We start from the raw sequence: 20,813 nt of genomic DNA on the forward strand, positions 1-20,813 counted from the left end.
GGACCAGGTGGTCTGGGCTGCCGGTCAGAGGGCCCTGAGGCCCTGTGTCAGCTCGGCTGGACGGGGGACCCAGGGGCTGGGGAGGAGTGTCCGTGGGCAGCGGGCTCCTGGAGCCCCGTCGGGGCAGGTAGCCCTTCGGCAGCGGGGCGGGCTGGGGGTGGGAGCTGAGGAGGCAGAGGGACCCCAGGGGGACGTGGTGGTGGCCTGTGAAGGACGCCCAGGGCCCACCAGCCTGCCTCACATGTGTGGAGGGGGCGGGGAGGGCAGAGCAGCTCCTGGGTTCCCTGCTGGATTCACGCGGTGCTCGGAGCCTGGGGCTGGCCCCTGGGGAGGTGAAGCCGACCTTGAGTAGCCTGAGCTTTGGCAGCGGCCAGCTAGCAACTGGGAGCCTCGTTCACAGGACCTCCGGCGTCCCAGGCTCTGAGGGGCTGCTGCTCAGGCTCCACTCCCAGGAAAGGTGCTCGCGGGGGCCCTTTGTCCTCTTCGCGTGTCAGTCTCTGCATCTGCAACACGGATAGAGTGCTACCCACTTCTCAGCGCTGTGGGCAGGTCAGAACAGAGAGCAGGCAGTAGCTCCTGGCGGGGGCCCTGCGAGGGCTGATGGCGGCCCCCGGGCCACGTTCCGTGGCTGCGCAGGGCGCTCCAGCCTGGCTCTCTGTGTTTGCTCCCTGGGCTGTACTGCTATAGCTCGGGACGGTAAACTGGGGGGCTTAAAGCAGCAGACGTTTACTCTCTCAGGATCTGGAGGCCAGAAGTCTGAGTCAAGATGTGGGCAGGGCCTGCTCCCTGTGAAGCCCCCGGGGAAGATCCTTCCTGCCCCTTCCAGCTTCAGGTGGCCCCAGGCCTGCCCGGTTTATAGACACATCACTCTAATCTCTGCCTCCATCGTCACATGGCCGTCTTTCCCCTTGTGTCTCCCTGTGTCTCTGTCTCTTCTCTTTATAAGGACACAGTCATACTGCATTAGGTCCCACCCTAATGCCCTCGTCTTAACTTGATTACATCTGCAAAGACCCTATTTCCAAATCAGTCGCATTCACAGGTGCCAGGGGTTAGGTCATCGACATATCTTTTTGGGGGACACAGTTTGACTCATCACAGTCTTGCAGGCTGCACCAGCCATGCTGGCGACATCCTGGGTGACAGGAGGCAGTGGCGGCCAGTGGAGCACTCCACGGAGTCAGAAGGCCTGGATCTGCCACTGCCAGCTCCGTGTTTGAGACAAAAGAAGCACATGCGTGTGACAGTGGCCAGGTCAGGTGGTTGCCATCTCATTGGGATCAGGGAGAAGAGGAGGGAAGCCCCGCCTCTCTGTCTGGAGGTTCCATACCTCGGCTCCTTGCAAGAGTGGCTGGGACAGGTAGGGAGTGGGACCCGAGGCCAGCGCCGGCCTGCGCCTTCCCAGGGTCTCCCAGGCCTAACGACAGTTCAGCTCCATCATCCCTGCAGCTGGGGCCCATCACCCCCAGTCCCTGGGGGCAAGGTCCCAGGCATGGGTTTGGCAATATAAACGGCAATTGGTTATTATTAATATTTAGCATGTTGCAGGAATGTCTTTTCTCAGTGCTATTAATCTGCTATGTTAATAACAGCCGAGCTCCGTTCCGGGCTCAGAAGCTCAGTGGCTGCTTGGCGAGCGGAATGCCAATGAGCGCGGTGCCCGCGGCGGCTGGGGCCTGGGCAGCTGGGCAGGAGGGGGACCCTGGGCGGCAGCGGCTCCCAGCGGGGCGTTCCTGGAGTCATGACTGCTATGTTCTTGCCTTCAAGCCCCAGTCCCGGGCTGGGGGGAACTTGCCACGTTTGAACAATTGCAATACTGAACCCGTCAGTTCCCGTGTCCCTTTCTAGCAAATGGTTTCCAGAAGCGGGTCTGCAGGACGCACCTCTGCAGAACCAAGAGCCCGTCTGTGGAAGGGGGGGCTTCTCCTCGTCTGGTTGCACTTGACAGAAATGTAGCCACCTGGAATCCTTGGTTAGCAATAAAGAACCGTATTTCCCCATTTTGTCCCAGCTGGACCGAGTGTGCTTCTCTCTCCGTCCTCTCCCTCCACCGAGCAGCAGGCGAGATGGTCCTCGTGACTGTAGTAGCCCCTGTAGACCTGTAGGCTCTGGGGGAGGGGGACTTTGGGGTCTCTGAGGGGCCCAGTGCACAGCACTCCTCCCTGCTCAGTTCGAGAAGGATGAGAGTGAGAAGGTGGGAAACAAACTCCTCTTTGCTTCTCCAGAGGGCACAGTGAGAGGGCCAGGCAGACCTGTGTTGAGCCCCAGAATCACAGACGTGCCTGCCCCACCCCTAGACTGCTGGACCAGGTGGGCCACCCCACGTGGTGGAGGGAGGGTGGCCCTGAAGGAGCAGCGGCGACACCTGGCCCCAGGCTAAGGGGTGGGGGCTGGGTCAAGTGAACCTGGGTATTCTCTCTGATTAACCAGAGTCAGTGGGGAGGGGAGCCAGGGAATCCTGCTAATGGGGCTCATCCTTGGGGAAGGAAAGTCAAGAGTGAGGAGTAAGGCTTCCGGCCTCCCACCTTTCCTGATAAGAATTGTCCTCTCATCCACCCATCCATCCATCCATCCACCCATCCATCCCACACATTCATCTATCCATCCCTGAAATCATCCATCCACCTATCCATCCATCTACTCACTCATCTTTCCATGCATCCATCCGTCCATCCATCCACCCCCTCATATTTCCATCCACTCACATACCCATCCATTCATTCAGCCATCTATTCATCCACTCACCCATCCATCTATCTTTCCATGTAGTCATCCACCCACCCACTCATCCATCCATCCACCTACCCATCCATCAGTTTGTCCACCCATTTCCTGTGTATCTTCTGCTGGACAGGAGGAAGGCCATCACAAATGCCAGGACACTTTTTCAGGTGCTTTCTCACTGCAGTGAGAACACAGGGGTCCTATAGCATAGGTCTGAGAAATTTAGAATCAAGACCGTCTCAAGGGTTCCCAGCTCGGCCCCGACAAGCTGTGTGGCCTTGAGCAAGCTGTTCATTCCAGAGCTTCCCTGCCCTGATGTACAAAATGGGTGAATCACCAACTCTACCTCCCTCACGGGGCTGTGGGGAGAGCTAGAGCAACGGCAGCACTGGCTGCGTGCTCCGTGGGCCCAGTCAGCACCCAGCAGCCCAAGAGACCCCAAAGGGCAAGTTGACTTAGTGCTCATGGTTTTGCCCAGCCACCTACAGGCCAGCAGAACCAAGAAGTCAGTGTTAACCAGGCCTGTCTGCAGTCACCCGATTGCTTTCAAAGTCACTCGTGGATGTTCCAGAATTGAACGGCCAGGTGGCCAGCCAGGCGCCTGCCTCCCCAGAGTCTCAGAGCTGTGACTGAGGCCTTGTGTGTTCTCCACTTCGCCTCCCCTCCACCGCCACATTCCTTTTCCAAATTGAAGGGAAGAGGAACTTCTCAGGACCACTTTCGAGAGGGCTGGTGGAGAGTCACACTGCCCGAGGCGCAGAACCTTGAGTCGGCCGTGGGGAGCGCTGCCGCAGGCTCGCCCAGCCTCTCCTGGGAGGCCTTGGTCTGGGGTCGTTGCTGTTGGTTGATAGGGTGGGGACTTCAGGCCTGGGGCCCACACCGATCCTGGGGAGGAGGACACTTCCAGAAGACATGGGCCCCGCTGTGTCTGGTGGCCTCTGTGTGGGAGGCTTCAGCTGAAAACATTTGAGAGGCCTGGCCAAGCCTGGTTTTACTGGAAACATGACCGAGTGTTCCTGGATGCTCTGGGGACCCCACTCCTGCCAGGATGCTGGGGAAGGAGGAACACTTGGAGATGCTGTCGCAGCTTTGGTCCCCTTTCACCCAAAAAAACTCTGTTAACAAAAACGAGCAGCTCAGGGGTCTGAGTGATGCCTTTGGAGGCCGTTCTGCAGCTGGGGCACCGTCCTTCTGAGGTCCAGGGTCAACCTTCCGCCACCGCTTGCGGGCTGACGGCCGCCCACGTTTCTACCCGGCCTGGCCGGGCCTGAGCAGAGGAGTGAACCGGGATTGGAACCAGCTCTGCTGGGATGCGCTTCTCTACAGAGACGTCTTCCTTTAGTGCTTCCGGTGGAAAATAACCTGGGGCGCAATTTCCCTTCCCCTGGAGACCAGACAGGGTTGCGGGAAGCGCGGGATTGTCCGCGTTTTCTCCTGCTAGATGGCAGGTGTGCAGACTTACTGGACATGGTCAGGGCACGCGAGTGGTGCTGGTCTGGATTTCCAGGGTGATCTTCTGGTCGTTTAAGGAGACTCAGCTCTCTTTATGTTAAGCCCTGTGTCCCCAGGACGCGCTTTTGTCATGTTGGCGCCTCTGACTTGGGCTGCCCCCTGGCTCGCTGGAGCCATGGTGGAGGTTTTCACTCTCGGGGGCTTGCTGGGGCACAGAGTGCCTTGCCCACCCACCCCATGTCCGGCTGAGCAGCTCTAGAGGTGCCCAGTGGGTGCTGATGCTGCCGGTCCGGGGACCCCACGCCGAGAACCCCTGAGCTGGAAGGGCAGACGTCCCCAAAATATCCCACATGGCTGGGTCAGCCCTGCTTCCAAAACTTCCCCAGCCCAGCCCGCTCACTCGGCACGCTTCTCACCAGGAACCTGCATGCTCACACAGAGACGCCACCCTGCTCATGCTTCCATGTCAGCGGGCCGTGTGGATGCGAGGACTGTCCGTCCCTGCTGCTCAGGGTGACACTCTTGGGGCCCGGCTCTGGGTGCAGAGCTCCCTGGGCACCTTGGCCTGACCCAGAACTGGATAACACACAGTATGGCCATGTCTTCAGTGAGGTTTCGGGTCAGCCATTGTCTCCTAAATATACCTGGGCTTCTTCAGACAGGGGGCCATACCTTAGGTTAGTTTCCAGTTCAGTTCATTGAATGTTAACCTGATTCCTTTGACTGGAAAAGCGTCCACTCAACCTCAGACCCCGTGTCCTTGTGTCTGGCACCGTCTGACCTGGGTTTATGGCTTTAACATGCAGGCCGGTGGGTCTCCCACAAGAACTACCACGCCTCCAAGAGATCCGGCCGTGAATTCTCTGGGTTCAGAGGTCACAGGGTGCAGAATTGCCAGGGGAGTGCTCCAGGCCGAGGGCCTGCCGCTCCACTTTGAGGGCTCTTGGAAGTGTTCAAGAGCAGCCCTGACTGACTCGGTGTGTCCCTGACGGGGGAGGGTGTCTGTATCAATTTTCAGTCCCAAACATGGTCTTGGAGAGAGATCTGGGTGGCCAGGAGCTCTGGGAGGCCCACCCAGCTCGGGCCTGGCCCACCTCGGGCATCATGGCCACTTCCGAGGGAGGGTGTGTTGGTCCCAGTTTACGCAGAGAAGACATCAGCTCTGGGGCCCAGCCGCTTCCAGCGTCACCGGGTGATGAGTGGAGGGGCCAGCCTAGGCCAGGCTGCAGGGGTCCTCCTCTGAGGATGAACACAGGAGGCAGCTCCGTCAGCTCTGAGGGCTGAGCAAGCGATGGGGCCTTTCAGGGACTTGCTTCTGAGGGGTGACTTGACTATTTCTCTTTGGGGGTTCCTCAAGCCTCATGAGCCAGCTGCAGAGTAGTGCAGAGTGGACTTTAGGTGGCTGCCAGGGAGCAGGCGGCCACTCAGGGCAGGCCTGTGGTCAGCCTGGTGTCCTCACTGAGCATGGCCATGCACCTCCAGGTCTGCAGGGTGTAGGTGAAGGCCGTGGGTGGACAAGCTGACCTCACAGGCCTGGGTGGAGTTGGCTGCAGACCAGCCTCCCCGTCGGAACTCCGTCAGTAATCCCAGGTCCGGGTCTAGCGCAGCCACCAATGTGGGGACAACAGCAGGCTCCCAAGTTCCTTTCCTGAGCAGCTTGGCTCATGGGGGGCCACGGGGGTCCCTCCTTTCCTCTCTCTTCCAATGATCTCTTCTCCCCTCTGTGGGGGCCAGTAGTGCCCACCCGAGGGTCAGCATCCAATCAGGTGAGAACAATTTGCTCTTGACCCACAGACCCCAAGACGATCGCCAGATGGGCTCTCACTGCTGTGGGGGCACCCAGGTACACAGGTCAAGCTGCCTTGCCCCGCCTCAGGCCAGCTCTTGTCATGTCAGCCCCTCAGGGCGTTCTCCCCTCTTTTTAAGTGTGACATATCTGCTTCTGCTCTAAACCTACGTGATGAGGGTGAAATACAGCTTAACTGGAAAAGAAAGCCAGACAGGGAGTCATTTGCGGTTTTACCCCAAAGGATGGCCCATTCCTTTTGTCTTTGAATCAAGGGGTGTTTCTTCCTCAGGGAGGAGAGGTGGCATCTAATGGTGTGCATGTGAGTGTACGTGTGCGTGTGAGTGTGTGTGGGGAAGGAGCCTCTATGCCGGCGTTTGAGCCAACATCTGGCCTGGTCAAAGCTCACCCGCTGGGCCCAGTTTTGAAAGTGGACCGACGGCTTCCACCAGAGAAGCACACTCTCTCCTGCTACTGGCGTTCCTGCCCGTGGCTGTGGGTGATGTGTGGCCCTTGCCCTCCCAAATAAGGCAGCTCTGCCTGGGATGAGGGCAGCCTGGCAGGGCCAGGAGTTGGGCACTGGAGCCCCAAGACAGGGCTGGGACGGGTGCCTGGGTGCAGGGAGCATGGCAGCTCGAGGTGTGGGGGCCAGCTTGTTCTGTCCCTCACTGCGGGACCGTGGGCAAGCTACCTCACCTCCCTGGGCCTCTGTTTCCCTATCTGTAAAGTAGGCAGCTCGCCAGTGAGAATGTGGCAGCCCAGAGGGAGGTGTGTGCTCACCCTCCTCCCAGCACTTATGGGTCCCCCAGGACGGGCAGACCAGAGCTAGTTTCAGGGCACCGACCTGGGATCAGGACACGCACGTGTCGCTGGTTCCTTTCATATTTCCCACAGGCCTCAGCGAGGCTCCGCCCACACTCCTTTGTCTGCACCTGGGGTGTTGGCCTCTCTCAGGGCTGCAGCTGGCCCCTCCCTCCCCTCAGGCTCCCTCCCAAGATGCCCCATGGTGACCTCCATCAGGATTTCAGGTCCAAGGAGCCCAGCCAGGAGCCTCTCAGGAAAGCTCCAGATTTGGGATGGAGCAAGTGACTGCCTTTAGTCCCCACTCCCCGCTGGTGTCTGCCACCTTTCAGCCACCTCCTTGAAGGCGGGTCAGCGCTCACAACCTGAAATAGCAGCATCACACGAGTTTTTAGGAATTAACATTTTCAAATCCATCAGAGCATGTTATTCTAACCACACCCAGTCTTCAGAGAGATGTGATGTTACATCCATCTTAATCCCTGGAAACAGGCTGACGTACATCCCGTCGGGTCATAGGCTCCCGATGGGTCAGTCTGTGAGAGTCTAGCAGATGCCATGAGGGAGAGCAGAGCCTTCCCGAGTGCGAACGCCGTGCCAGGCCCGGGTTGGGGAAGGTGCAGATTTGTGGGGCGCACCCTCTCAGGACCGGGCCCTGGCACCTCACTGGCCTCCCCCACCCAGCCCTGCCTGGCACCACCGTCCGTGGAGGGTGGTGAAAATGACGGGGTTACCAGGTCTGAGGTGATCGGTATGACCTTTCTGCCTGAAGCCCTAGAGTTAAGGGATGAGCTGGACTCTGCAGGACTCAGGGTAGGGGGACCAGAGGCCAGGCTGCGGCAGGTCCACACCTGCTCCCCCTGCCCCCAGCCTGCTCAGCACAGGGCCTCCCCTGGGGGTTTAGCGTACACACTGTGCCAGGTGCCTTTGTGTCTGCCTGATAAAGAAATTAACTGATGACAAGAAGACACAAAGTATTTGCTGCAAATTACCCCCTAGAGCTTCCCACCTCTCCTCTCTAGTACTGTGGGCTTGGTTTCCTAAAACCTGAAATTTCAAGGAGCTACTATACGTAGCAGGTGGTTCCCTGGGGTTTCTCAAGTTTATCGGGAGCACTAGTTGTCACCCTCACAGCCAGGTGAGAATAATTCGATGTGTTCTCATGTAAGCTATCAGAACCAGGGCGCTACACATCTCCGTGTACACAGGTGGAGTGAAGAACCGTGGCTTTTCCAAGTAGATGCTCTTTCAATTGAAATTTTAACTGAAATAATTGTAGTTACACACACAGTTGTAAGAAATAACACATTCTGGTGCCCTGTGTCGGTTTCCAGGCTGACAGTGTGTAGGATTGACAAGGATACAGTCTAGGATATTGATACAATGTATCTCCTTCAGAGGCAAGTTGGACTTGCCCTGTGTGAGCATTTACCTCCACTAACCGGGGCAGGTCTGTGCATCCACCACCACAGCCAGAATACAGAGCCGCCCCCCGCGCCCTCCCCAGGATGCCTCACCTGCTCCTCTTATAACCACCTGCTTCCCTGCTCCCCGCCCCACAACTGCTCATCTGCTGAGGAGGGTCATCACCTGGCCCTGATGTCACCCCAAATATGAAGTTGGCTCCTCTATTCAGGAAGTCTCCCTCATCCTCCTCTTCAGCCCCCACTGTTTCCAGGAGCAAGGTCATAAAGGTGGCCGGGAGCGGCTGGCACCTGGTACCTGCTTTGGTGTGGCTGAGCCCTTCTCTGCTGGGGGCATGGCAGGGTGGACCTGCAGAGGCCTGGCCGGCAGCTCTCTGGGCCACAGCCCAGAGTGGAGGCTTGGGGACCCAGGGCCCTGTGTCCAGTGGTGGGTGAGAGTCCACCCTCTGCACATGAGCACACGCCCTCGGGCTGGGCAGGCCATGTACCAGGTGGCCAGACGCTGGATCCAGGGGCAGAATCCTCTCGTAGCAGAGTAGAGGTGTCCCGGGAGGCCAGCGAGCCCAAGGAGAATCCTCCTCAGTGCTGAGGGAGAGCTGGCCCCTGGAGAGGGTGTTCGGGCAGGGCCGAGTTCTGCATAGTCCCTCCACAGGGCCTGTTGGCGCTCTAAACTGTCCCTCATGAAGACATCACAGGGTGGCATTGGGATGCCCCTGCGGAATCCTCTCTGCCGTCATGGGGGGCAGCCGAGCACTGTCCCGCTGCCTGGTGCTTGAAGAAGGAAGGATGAGGCGGCCCCGGGGGTTGGGCGCCTGGTGCCCGTCAGAGGGGCTTTCTTTCTCCCTTCTTCTCGGGGGTCTCCAGAAGGAGGGCAGTGATGTCCTCCCCACCCAAAGGGCCGTGTGGAGGCAGGAGGCTGGCTGAGATTGCCTTGGACGTATTTTCAGGGTCCCTGACCGTCCCTCCCGTTATGCACACTCCTTCACACTCACACTCACACACGTGTTCACACTAACACACCCACACACCCGCTCACTCCCCGGAGGCCTCACTCTGCTCTCCTCCTGCCGCCCTCCGCATGGTGCAGTTTTCCTGCGGTGGTGACGGGGCTCGCGGGTTTAATGGCTCCTCCTTAAAGACCCGCCACACAACAGAGGAGGAACCAGAGCAAACCACACATTGACTCAGAGAAATTCCCGCACGCCCCGGCCGCGGGTCAAGGCTTAAATCTGCCGGATTCCGCTGGGTAACGAGCAGCCGGGAGCGGGGGCTCCAGGGAAGGGGCCCATGGTCTTTACAGCGCTAATAATCACCCTCCCGGTACGCCACTTACTGGGCCACGGCAGGGCCGCCAGCCTCGCGGTGGGCAGCGCGTGAGGGACCTCCGCTGTGGCTGGTTGAGCACAACAGTCTTAATTTGGGGCCTCCTCTCTCTCTCCAGACCCTGAAATCCTGGCCATGGATTTGAGGTCTAGATGGGGCTCTCTGGGGAGACGGTGGGGGTGGCTTCCTTTCAGAGATTATTTGCTACGATCTGGGTGAAAAGGGGCAGAAGGCTCCTGCTGTGAGGCTGGAAGAGACCCAGCCCTAAACTAAGGGTTCAGGGTGGAAGGGGGGCAGGGTAGGGGCCAAGGACACAGGGGTTCCCAGCCGGTACTGTCCCCCACCTGGGGGGCAGCTGGGTTTCTGGACTTCGGTGTGTGAGAAACCTCCAGACGGGGTTTCAGCATGAAGTTCACCAAGCGCACCACCACCTGGCTGGGGCCCGGCACCTGCAGCAGGTGCCTGGTGGCCTGATCTCCGTGGCCGTGGCTCGGCCCACCGGCGTCCGGGCTCTTTCCCCTCCTCCTGCCGCTCCTGCGCCTCTCCCCACCACTCTCCCTGCTTTTATTATTTTGGTAGGTCTCTCAAAAGAATTTTTAGGAATGACAGACTCAGTCACGAACCTCTACCTGAAACTACCACAAAAGCCAAATACAGGCCCTCAGGTCTCCTGACAAGTAAATAACACACTATTGCGCAGCCTGTGTTTCCGAAGTCATAAAAAGCTCATGTTCTTGGTGCTGCATTCCGACCTTCGGGAGAGCGCCGGCTGGAAGTGCACCGGCAGTCATGGGGGCCTGGGTGATGGGGCGGGGGAAATGCACCCACTCCTGAAAATGTGCAGCTGGCGCGGGGCAGAGGGGTCGGCTGTCTCAGAGGGCATCCTGGCTGCAGCTCAGGGCTGAGAAAGGGTGATCTTTCAATCTAGCCTCTCCGGTTGCTCGGGGACCCTGGGAGCTGGGCAATTTGTGCTCCGCCCACCCCGCCGGCCCTGCAGCCTCCAGCAGCTTTCTGTTTCTCCAGGGCCTTGGGGGCTGCTCACGGCTCCCCATTTTCTCCAAATGTTTTCTGTACACTTATGAGGCCTTGTCTTATCCAGTTCTGAAAGAGGAGCCCTCTATCCCCCAGCAGTGAGGGCAGCAGAACGAAGACTTGTGTTTTCCTGGCGGCTTCGGGCAATCACTTAACCCCTGTGACCGCTGGTGTGGGATGCCCGGCCGATGCACAGCCTTCCTTTAATCAGCAGGAAACACCACCTTTCTCTCCTGAGCTGTTTGCTCGGCCAGCAAATTAAACATGCTTTGAAAGCGTTGATTTTCCTCTAGTAGGTGAGGAGTTTTGGGAAGTAGAATTCAAACAGAAAAAAGAACCCAAAAAAGAGCCCAGAGATGAATATGCAGGGATGGGGACACTTCCCCACTTTCTGCCCCAGCAGAGCTCACACAAATAGCCGCTCTAATTCTTAATTGTCCTGGAAGGCGTCGCCTCGCGGCCAGGAGGAGTTAAGGAGGCGCATTGGGGGGCCCCGCGGCTTCCAACCTGGTTTTGTTTGCGAGCTCCACGCAGTTGCTGGGTCCAGATCATAAGGTGGCATGTTAATTACCCCCCTTCTAATTTACCTTTATGCCGCACACAGTCCGGGGAAGGTTTATGGGGGTGTTCTTTCAAACCTAAACAACTTCAGATCTCAAGGGTGGAGGGAACAACAGCCGCAGTTCTGTTGTTACGTTTCTGAAAGGATCCCACGAGTCAATTAAAAAGGAACCGTTGGCCACTTAAAACATAATAATTACTTCTGTGAATGCTGCTAAATTAAATAAGTGTTATCCCCATGATTTTTTTTCAAGACTTTGGTTTCTTCTGAAAGAAAACATTTTGTTACTTCTCCAGCTGATGTGTTTGCAACCAGCATGAGGAATCTGAAGTCGTTTTTCTCTACTTAAAAGTTCCCGTCTCCCTGGAGACATCCATTTCACCCGCCGACGTCAGGGAGCAGGGAGGGGCCTTGAGACAAGGGCCCAAGTGACCGTGGCTTTCGGGTCACTTTCACAGGTTTTCAACCCGCGCAGAAGGAGGGACTTAGGCGGAAACATCAAGATCAGAGGTCAGCAGGCTCTGAGCAGCGGAGCAAGCCGTTCTCCCCGCCGTAGCCCCCACCCCTCCTGCCCCCCCACCGCAGTCCTCCTGCACTTCTCTGACTTTTTTTTAATTGAGGTGAAGTTCACATAAAAAAATTAGCCGTTTTGAAGTGTACAATTCAGTGGCATTTCGCACATTCACGATGTTGTGCAACCACCACCTCTATCTAGTTTCAGAACATTTTCATCCCCAAAGCAGCCCCGTGCCCATCAATCCATCACTCTGCACCCCCTGCTCCCCCCCAGCAACCACCGATGTGAATTCTGTCTCTATGGATTTGCCTGTTCTGGACGTTTCGTATAAATGGAGTCACACGATATGTGGCCTTTCATGTCAGGCTTCTCTCACTCAGCATAATGTTTGCAAGGCTCCTCCGCGTTGTACGTGTGTCAGTGCTTCATGCCTTTTTGTGGCTGAATAATATTCTGTTGTGTGGATTGACCGTGATTTGTTTATCTGTTCGTCCGTTGAAGGACCCTCGGGTTGTCTCCACCTTTGGGGGATTGTGGGTGACGCTGCCGTGAACAGTCAGCTGCCTGAGCCCCTGTTTTCAATTCTTTTGGGTGGATATGCAGAATGGAGTTGTTTCCTGACTGTCCTTGCTCTTGCTGTCCCTCCCCCGGCCCACGTTTTATCACCTCCTCGGGGCCTCAGGCCACCCTCTGCCATGTGTCCAGGTGGCACTGTCTTGGCACCAACTGTCTCTTAGGATGGACCCCAAAGAAAGGCCCGCACAAGACAGACAAGCTGGGGACCCTTTTGTTCAGTCCCGTGACCTTCAGGCCCCTGAGTCCCATATTCATGACCTCAGCAGGCCGCTCTCCTAACCCACCATCAGGTCATCGGGAACTTCCAGGAACCCTCCCCAGCACCTGGCCAGCCCCACCGAGCTGCCCAGAGCGGCCCAGGTGCCTGGGCACATTTCACAGTAACCTGTATTCTAAGTCCTCTCAAGAACTTGGGACATGTCTCTGTCCCCGAAGGCTACTGACGTGAACCAGAACGATTCCAGGACAAGTATTTCACCATCAGCCCTGGGTTGGGTGCCAGTGTGACAGCTTCCCCCACTGTCCCCAAACTTGTGGCACGCAGGCAGCTCCTAGGGCAGCTCTCCTAAAGCAGAACAGGCAGACGCGTCCTCAGGTCACTGCATGGGGCCGGGGAGACTCGGGGAGAACTATGTGCTGCGGGGTTCTAAACGTCAGTTCCTAAAGGAGGCTGGTGGACTTGCATCCCTGGGCACCTCCAACGTGGAGCGAGGGCTGCTTTGCTCAGGACGGAGCCAAGGTGATGTCTCCCGGGCAGGGGGTGGTGGCAGGGCGTTTTCTGGGCCACTTGGCACCCTCGGCTCCTATTCAGTCCCATGTCCCAGTGGTCCCTGAGGCTCATGCACTGGGGAAGGGTGTGCTACAGAGCTTGACACTGCATTGTTTCCTTCAGGTGACGGCGACATTGTAAATAATATGTTTGAGCCTGACCCGGACCTGCTGGCTGGCGAGAGTGCCGAGGACGAGACCGAGGAGAGCATCATGTCTCCCATCCCCATGGGGCCGCCATCCCCCTTCCCCACCAGCGAGGACTTCACCCCCAAGGAGGGCTCACCGTACGAGGCCCCCGTCTACATTCCTGAGGACATTCCCATCCCTCCAGACTTTGAGCTCCGAGAGTCCTCCATCCCAGGGGCCGGCCTGGGGATCTGGGCCAAGAAGAAGATGGAAATCGGGGAGAGGTTTGGCCCTTACATGGTGGCGCCCCGGGCCGCGTTGAAGGAGGCAGGCTTTGGCTGGGAGGTGAGCATTCTCATGTGAGCATGATTGATCATGGCCATTTATCTTGTGTTCCATCTATTTATAAAGCCATGTTGAGCAGCCGCTGCCCGAGGCGGGAGGCTGGGTCGGAGAGAGCCGTTCGAATGTCACATTTCTCAGGCTTATTTTACCCTGCAGCTTGCATGACGCGACTCGGAAAACACCAGAGGTCCTCGTGGGCGCCCGTCAGCCCCCACAGGCCCGCCTGCTCTCTTCCCGGAAATGTGTCTTTAATGAGCTCATGTCTTAAAACACTCCGTGCTTCCCGTCTGGATCTTAGGTGCTAAGGCTGCAATCTCGACAGAACAGCGTAGATTAATGGAATGTCCCAGAACAGGAGTCACTACTCCCGGGAAAGCTGCAGATGGGGGCCTAGCTCCTCGGTGAGCAGCGAGGGCAGCTCGTAGAACATGTCTGGTGGCTGTGCTGACCCAGGCAGCCTGTGCACATCAATGTCCAGGGCCTCCCACCCACCCCGCAGTGTCAGCCAGCTCCCCAAGAGGGGACCCCACTGCTCAGACTAGCGGGAATGTAAGTCTCATCCTGCCAGAGAGGAACATCTTGTGGTTTAGATTTCCCTAACCATTTGGGCCTGGCTTGACAGTCCTGGAGCCCATGTATGGTCATAAGGGGGAAACCTGTTAGGGGAGGGGATGCTCATATCCCCAAAGGCGTCCCTCCCTCCAGAGGAGTCCTGCTCAGGCCATGAGGGACACTGGGCCCCAATTTGGGGGGCTTTCATGGTGGTCTCATGAGAACCACAAGTCACACAAAAGCACTCTCCCCGCTGGTGCTGGCCTTTCTGCCGGCCCCACACAGCCAGTTGCTGGTGGTGTTTTTGGCAGGGACCCTGCCCGGGTGGAAAGTGCAGATGCAAACCCATATTCCTTCTGGGTGCTTCACAGTGCCCAGCAGTGCTGGACGGAGGTCAGCTCCAGAAAGGGCGAATGGTCCAAGGAAGGAAGAGGACTCTGTGTGGCCGGGAACCCGTGTCCACTAACGGCAGGGCTCAGGATAGTGAGGGTTGGGGAATCCACCTCTCCCAACCTCTCGGTGGCTCTGGCAGTGTCCCCAAACTGTTCAGTGTTCTCTGTTGAGTGAGGGAAGAATTCAGGTCTGTCTTTGCTCTCTCTCTCTGTCTCCCTCTCTCTCTCTCTCTCATTCTCTCTCTCTCTCTCCATCTCTCGAGGCTTTGTGGTTTTTAAACACTGCACTTCATGCCTCAAGCGCTCCCTAGAGATGTGGGATGCACAAGTGCACGCCCTCATCCCAGCCCTTTGGGAGGCTCCAGGCCCCAGCAGCCTTGAGCTTCTCCCCTGGGCCCATCAGCATTTAAAATCCTTCCTGAGGATCTGGAGGAGCCCGGGTGTGTTGATGCGCATGTTGGTGGTGGACCAGGCTGCCCACCCACAGCCTGGCAGAGCTGAGACCACCACGCCCTTCATAAGGAGACAGGGGTGACTGGGCCCCTAAACACTTAATGCCCCCGACTTTCCAGCAGGAGGTAGAGTGTGGTCTGTGGTGGCACACGGGGTGTGGACAGCGGGAGACACAGAAGCTCCCTACCCGAGTGCCAGCTTAAAGCCCCACCCTCTTTAGAGGGCTTTGAAGGTTTAGCTGGGAATTGGGTTGACCAGATGACCGAAGGAACAAGCGCACCAGAATTCACCACAATCCACAATGGTGGAAGCCACAGCTTGGCAAGCTGGGGTATGTGAGCCGGATGTGCCCCTGCCGTCCCTCAGCAGCAGACTCAGTGTGTGCTGCTCGAGGTCAGGGTCACCTTCAGAACAGACCTGCCAGGGCCCTGGGAGAGAGGTGAGGCAGGAAGTGAGGGCGTCTGGAAGTGCAGCTCTCCTGTGGGCACCTGCACCCTCTTTCCTGGCCTGTAGGGTCTGCCTGTATGGGACCAAGAAGAACACTTTCAGACAGCGTGGCAGGTAAGTGGTTCTGGCCGTGAGGTGGCTGTTTGCAGACTCAGCCTGGCCTGCCCTTCCCTGCCTGGCTGTCCGGGAGAGGATTTGAGGGTGTTTGTCTGATGCACTCAGAAAGGTCTGGGCTACTGAGTTAGTAGGTGGCTTCTAGATGTTGGAGAGTGAACACACCTTCCAGGTAGCCGTTGGATGACCTTGAGGTGACTTTGTTCTTGTCCGCTCTGATACAAGTTTCTGTCTGCTCGTTTTTTTCAAGAAATGCTCCCTATCGCAGCTGCTCGGTGCCCGGCCTGGTACAGGCTGTGGCTATTATCTGCCCGTTGCCTGTTGACTTTGTGATATTAGTTATTCTCCGCATACGTGAGGGAACGTTCTCGCTCCACAGTGCGCCTCCCATCTCTGCAGCCGGCTTTGTTCCGCGGTCTGACCTGACAACCACCTTTCATGCCAGCACTTGGAAATATTTGCCCTCAATCCAACGTCCTCAAATAGTGTTCCAGACGCACCCGACGTTATCTCGTCTGCCCTTGTTTTCCTTGCGAGTTCAGGCACCAATTACCTGCTCGGTGATCCGTCTTTGGGCTTGTGGCTGAAATCAAAGGGGGTCAGAGCAGTGTTTGCATCCTTGCGAGCGAGAGCCAATGGCAGATTTGGATGGGAGGCCGCTGCCTCCCCTGATGAAGGTGTGGAAGCAGGAGGTGGCCCCCAAACATTCGGGGCGAGCCCGCTTCTGCCTGAACTAAATCACGAGGTTGAGGCAGTCTCTTTGGCTCCTTGGACCTCGTTGGGGACCTTGGGGGCAGAAAACCAATCGTCTCCCCTCGTAAGCAGCCTTACTGGAGTTCCCCGCTCCTGTCCTGAAACAGATTCCTGTTTTCTCTTCACGCCTTCCTCTAGGATGACGGGCGGCTCGGGAGAGAGAGGGGATCCGTGGGTCCCCTGCAGTTAGGCCTGTCCTTGCTTTGCTCTGTCTGCACACAGGGCCTGAGGTGGGGAGCAGGAAACCCAGGCGCCAGAGCCTGGATCTTTCTGTGGTTCCGGACAGGAGAGGGGCCTCCAGTGAACCCTCGAGTCACTAACACAGGCAGGCGGCCTGGCCACACCACCATCCATCCAAGCTCCCGCACAGATGCTCTCGCTGGGCCTGTAGTGAGCTCGGCCCAGAGCAGGCAGGAGATAAAGCAAAGAGCTAGAAACACTTTCGCGCGTAAGCGTTGCGTTAGCAGGGGAAGCCGGACCAGGCCCAGGACCCTCAGAGGCACGGCCCAAGCACAGCAGGTGAATGCACATAATCTTACGACGGTCCCGAATTTTACGTGTGTGATTGTTCACTCTCATGCTGGTAATTAAATCTTACAAATCAGAATAATGTGATTTTACTACAATTTACATGGTATTCATTTACTGAAAAAGAGCAGGTAACGACATTTTAGCAAAGATGACAAGAGAAGTTAAGGAGGACCCAGTATCATTTCAGACTCCCAGAGGGATGGCCAGAGTGGTCTTGTGGCCAGCTCCAGCTCGGGAGCGCGGGTTCTCCTGTAGGGTCGGGTCTGGGATTCGAGCACGCAGAGGGAGAAACCAGTGGGATCCCTGACAGGCACGGGAGGTGACCCTCTGGGGACCGGTTTAAAATCAAGGTTGAATAGGTTATTCTTACCGTCATTTTAGGACACCATGGGAACAATTTTCTTTCTACTCTGAGAACAAAATTCTTGTTCTGGGTCATTCCATTGAAATAAAACCCAGTAGTCTGGCTTCTCTTTCTCTTTTATTAGACACAGTGTCTAACCAACACATGGTTTCTGGGCACGACCCCTCTGGCAAGGGTGCTTCTTTGGCACTCTGGCCGACACAGATGACCCACGACCTCAGGTGCGGGGACATCCCTGTTTCACGTAGGAATTTTTCTTTAGCAAAATGGGAATGTGGGGGTTGGCCGGTAACTGAACTTCCCCCACCACTGTTCGCTCACTGAGTCCTTCAGCCGTCCCTGATCTGACCCAGGAAGGCCCTCTGCTCCCTCCTCCTGTGTGGGCACCAGGAACGCTCAGCGACTCTAAACCTCCCTTCTCCTAGTGCTTGGGGCACCAGGAAGTGAGCACTGGGAAGTGAGTCCCTGTCATTCTGGAAGAAAACACGCCCGTGTCAGACGTGTCTCCCCATACCCTGGGCCTGGCCCGCTGTGGACAGATGGGAGCGTGGGGGGTGTGGAAACATCCCCATGGGCTCCATCTCAAAGGGAGGTGGTCTGTCCCCCGTGGGGAGGACGCCCCAACTCCCAGCCCCTCCACCCAGACGCAGCCGCCTGCCGAGGCAGCCACCACTCACCCTGCCCAGCATAAATCACCCCTGATTGCATTTTATTGCCCTGGAGTCTGAAAAAACAATGATTTTGATCATTTGTTGAGTAAATCGTGACATTTATCATCGCGCTATTTATTTTGCTAATTAAGAGATGACTGTGAGTGACATCCCAGAGGGAGATGGTCCGTGGAAGCAGCTCCTCAGAAGTGGCACCTGCACCTGGGGCAGGGCCTGCGGGTCTGGGGCCTGCAGGGCATGGGAACACTGTGCAGGACCCCGGGGAGGCAGAGGAGCAGTTTTCACGCTGAGAGTGTCTGAGTTCTGCTGGGCTCTTGGTTAAGAGTGTGCCTCTCCCAGAAATTCAGCGTTGCCTGGCCCATAACCGGCGCTCGGACATCGTCTGTTGAATAAATGTGTCTGCCTCTGTTTAAGAAGCTGGTGGAAAATGTTACCGTGAATTGATGGGGTTTCAATTATCTGAAGAATTTACTCAAGTGGATTACCTCATCCCTTTGGCTTTAGTTCCTGAATATTAATATATGTGTTCGTTTGTTCAGTCAACAAACAGACTGTGTCTGGGCCAGGGCCTGTGGGAAGTTCCAGGGTCATAGGAGACACAGCCCCAAGGCCTCAGGCTGCCCTGGTTCTCTCACTGCAATTACATGGTCCCTGAGCCTGCTCCTCCAGGGGCCCCGGGGCCCCCTGGGAGGCTTTGGTGCCGGCCAGGACCCGCTGCCTCCCACCACCGACTCCCCAGGGCTACCTGCCTCCAAGGACAGGAGGCGTCGGTCTCCACCCTGCCTGGGTTTGGCAGCTTTGGGGACCTGGCTCAGTGAGTGGGTGACGGGTGACTGTGGGGGACACTTCTCATGTGAGTTCCGGCCAGATTTCTGAGCCAGAGGCTCCTGGAGAGAACCTTCCAGGCTCTGGATTAATTCCCAGGCTCCTGGCGGCAGAGGAAGCCCTAAGGAACCAGCTCTTCCCTCCACACGTGTCTTTCCTGCACCGAGAGCACCCCTTAATAAGGAGCTTCAAGCTCCTGCTTGCACGTTCTGAGTGGGTGGTCTGTTATTACAAGGGACTTGGGTACGGGGGCTATGGGTGAGGGGGCCAGGACGTCAGAGGCGAGGCTGTCCTTCACCACAGTCATCGTGGCGGTGGATTTGATGTTGCTGCAGGAGGTGGACCGACACCCCCTCCGTGTGCCGGGCTGGAGAGCCTGGACCAGCTTTGCTGCGGTCAGAGCTCAGGCTGGAGAGAACATTGCATAGCCGAGCCCCGGCCTCCGTCCTGGGGCAGAATTCCCTGGGCTCTTGGGAATCTGCCTCAATGATGACCAAGCAATAAATCCCGGTCAATCTAGAGAGACACATGTGGTTGACACGTTGCCATAAAGACCCTCAATGCATCTGTGGCCCCTGGAAGAGTGAGCCGCCTTCCCAAGCACCCTGCTTGCTGTATTGACCTCCTGGGGCTGTGGGCTCCTGTCCAGCCTCAAGGGGCACCCACCATGGCCAGGCTCGGCTATTCCCAGGAGATGACCAGGCAGCTTTGCGGGTCCAGGACTCAGGAAGGAAATGCTCATCTTCCAGGAGAATCACAGCAGCTGGTTTGGATCCTCCTCTGCACCCTGGAGCTGGGACCTTGAGCACTTGCAGCCCCAGCCAGCCCGGGAGGACTGCTTTTGCAGAGAGGAAAGCCTGACGGGGCAGCCTGCTGGTGCTCCAGGTGACTCCGTGAAGCGAGTTCACCCGGGCTGGGGAGGGGGTGCCAGCCCCGACCCCTGACAGCGTCTGCAAAGTTTGCAGAGAAAGATGTGAAAGTTGGTACTTGAAGGTCAGCACCGTTCTTCAGATTTTTCCTGGGTGCCTGAGACCTGAGGGCAGAGCTCTAGATCTGCGAGTCTCCCCGGAACTGCACATTGGAATCTCCCGGAGAGTTAGAAATGCAGATGCCTGGGCCCTGCCCCACGGACGCTAGGCTCAGGCCAGATAGAGGGACCGACTGTCCCTGTTTGCCCAGAACTGTTCTGCTTTAGAACCAAAAGTCCCAACAAACCTACCTGGGCATTAAGTTTCTGGAAGCTCCTAGGAAATTTGAATGTGTAGTTGGGATTGAAACAGCCAATCTAGAAAGAGAAAGAGAGGGGAGAATCCTTCAGACCTCCAGCACCTGCGCCAGGGCTGGGGCGGGCGGGGACGGGAGGAGGGCTGACGGAGCTGAGGTTTTCCAAAAGAACCACCGCCCCCTTTTCCGGCATGTTCAGACCACTGTGGGGTCCAGAGAGGCGCGAGAGGGATGATTCGTGATGGATCACTGGGGGCATTCGGTTACTCAGCAGATGGTGCTGCTGCGTGATTCGCTTGTCCTGGGAGTTACCCCAGTGGCCCCTGTGCCATGTCCGTGCCCCGTGCCACACACACACACACACTGGCTGCCCTCTCTTCCATGCACACCCCTGTGCAAGGGTCACGCTTCAGCCTCTTCTGTGCATCCTTCACCCGAGAGCCAACAGTCGTGTGCTCTTGCTGGAGTGCCCAGGGGACAGGGAGGGCACCTTGCTCGTTTTTATTTAACTCTTAGACCGTCCTATTATGTTTAATTCTTGTAATTCTGACACTGGAGGAAAGCGCTGCGGCCGCCGTGGGTGCTGGGGAAGGGAGGCCAGGGCCCCTCTAGACTGTAAGGCTCGGTCTGTGGTTTCCTACTGCTCTGAGAGCCGCGCGGGTCAAGGCTTCATGCTCTCAGTCCCAGATCTTGGATGTGCACGCGGAACCATCCCGCCAGCATCCCGCCCCCACGGGACTAGAGTCTTAGGATCTCTCTCTGCTTTGCCCTCCTCTGCCCGGCCAGCTGATTCATCCCCGTCACTGCTCCACTCTCCGTCTGGGTCGCCTGGAGTTTTATTTTTGGCCTAGAAACATCGCGGGGGTTTTTTTTCCCCTAATGATTTTCTAAATGCGTCTAGGAGGCATAACAGACATTCAGAAAGTGCCCCAAATCCTAAGTGCGTGGCTCGGTGGACGTTCACACTCCGTGGAAAAAATGCCTGGGCGATAATGTGTCTGGAGACCTCTTCCCAGGCCATCAAATAGGAATCCGGGTTTGAGGAGAG

The 20,813-nt window shown here is 57.2% G+C and overlaps 1 protein-coding gene across 1 annotated transcript in view; it reads left to right on the plus strand.

Moving 5' to 3' along the window:
* Window positions 1-20,813, plus strand: part of PRDM16 (PR/SET domain 16) — a 262,764-nt gene that overhangs the window by 19,156 nt on the left and 222,795 nt on the right. Inside the window, exons 9-10 of the mRNA XM_058553864.1 lie at window positions 12,488-12,557; window positions 13,090-13,439. Coding sequence (XP_058409847.1) covers window positions 12,488-12,557; window positions 13,090-13,439 — 420 coding nt within the window. The remainder of the gene's footprint in view (window positions 1-12,487; window positions 12,558-13,089; window positions 13,440-20,813) is intronic.

Source organism: Diceros bicornis, chromosome 13 (assembly GCF_020826845.1).
Source record: "Diceros bicornis minor isolate mBicDic1 chromosome 13, mDicBic1.mat.cur, whole genome shotgun sequence".
Classification (NCBI taxonomy): domain Eukaryota; kingdom Metazoa; phylum Chordata; class Mammalia; order Perissodactyla; family Rhinocerotidae; genus Diceros; species Diceros bicornis.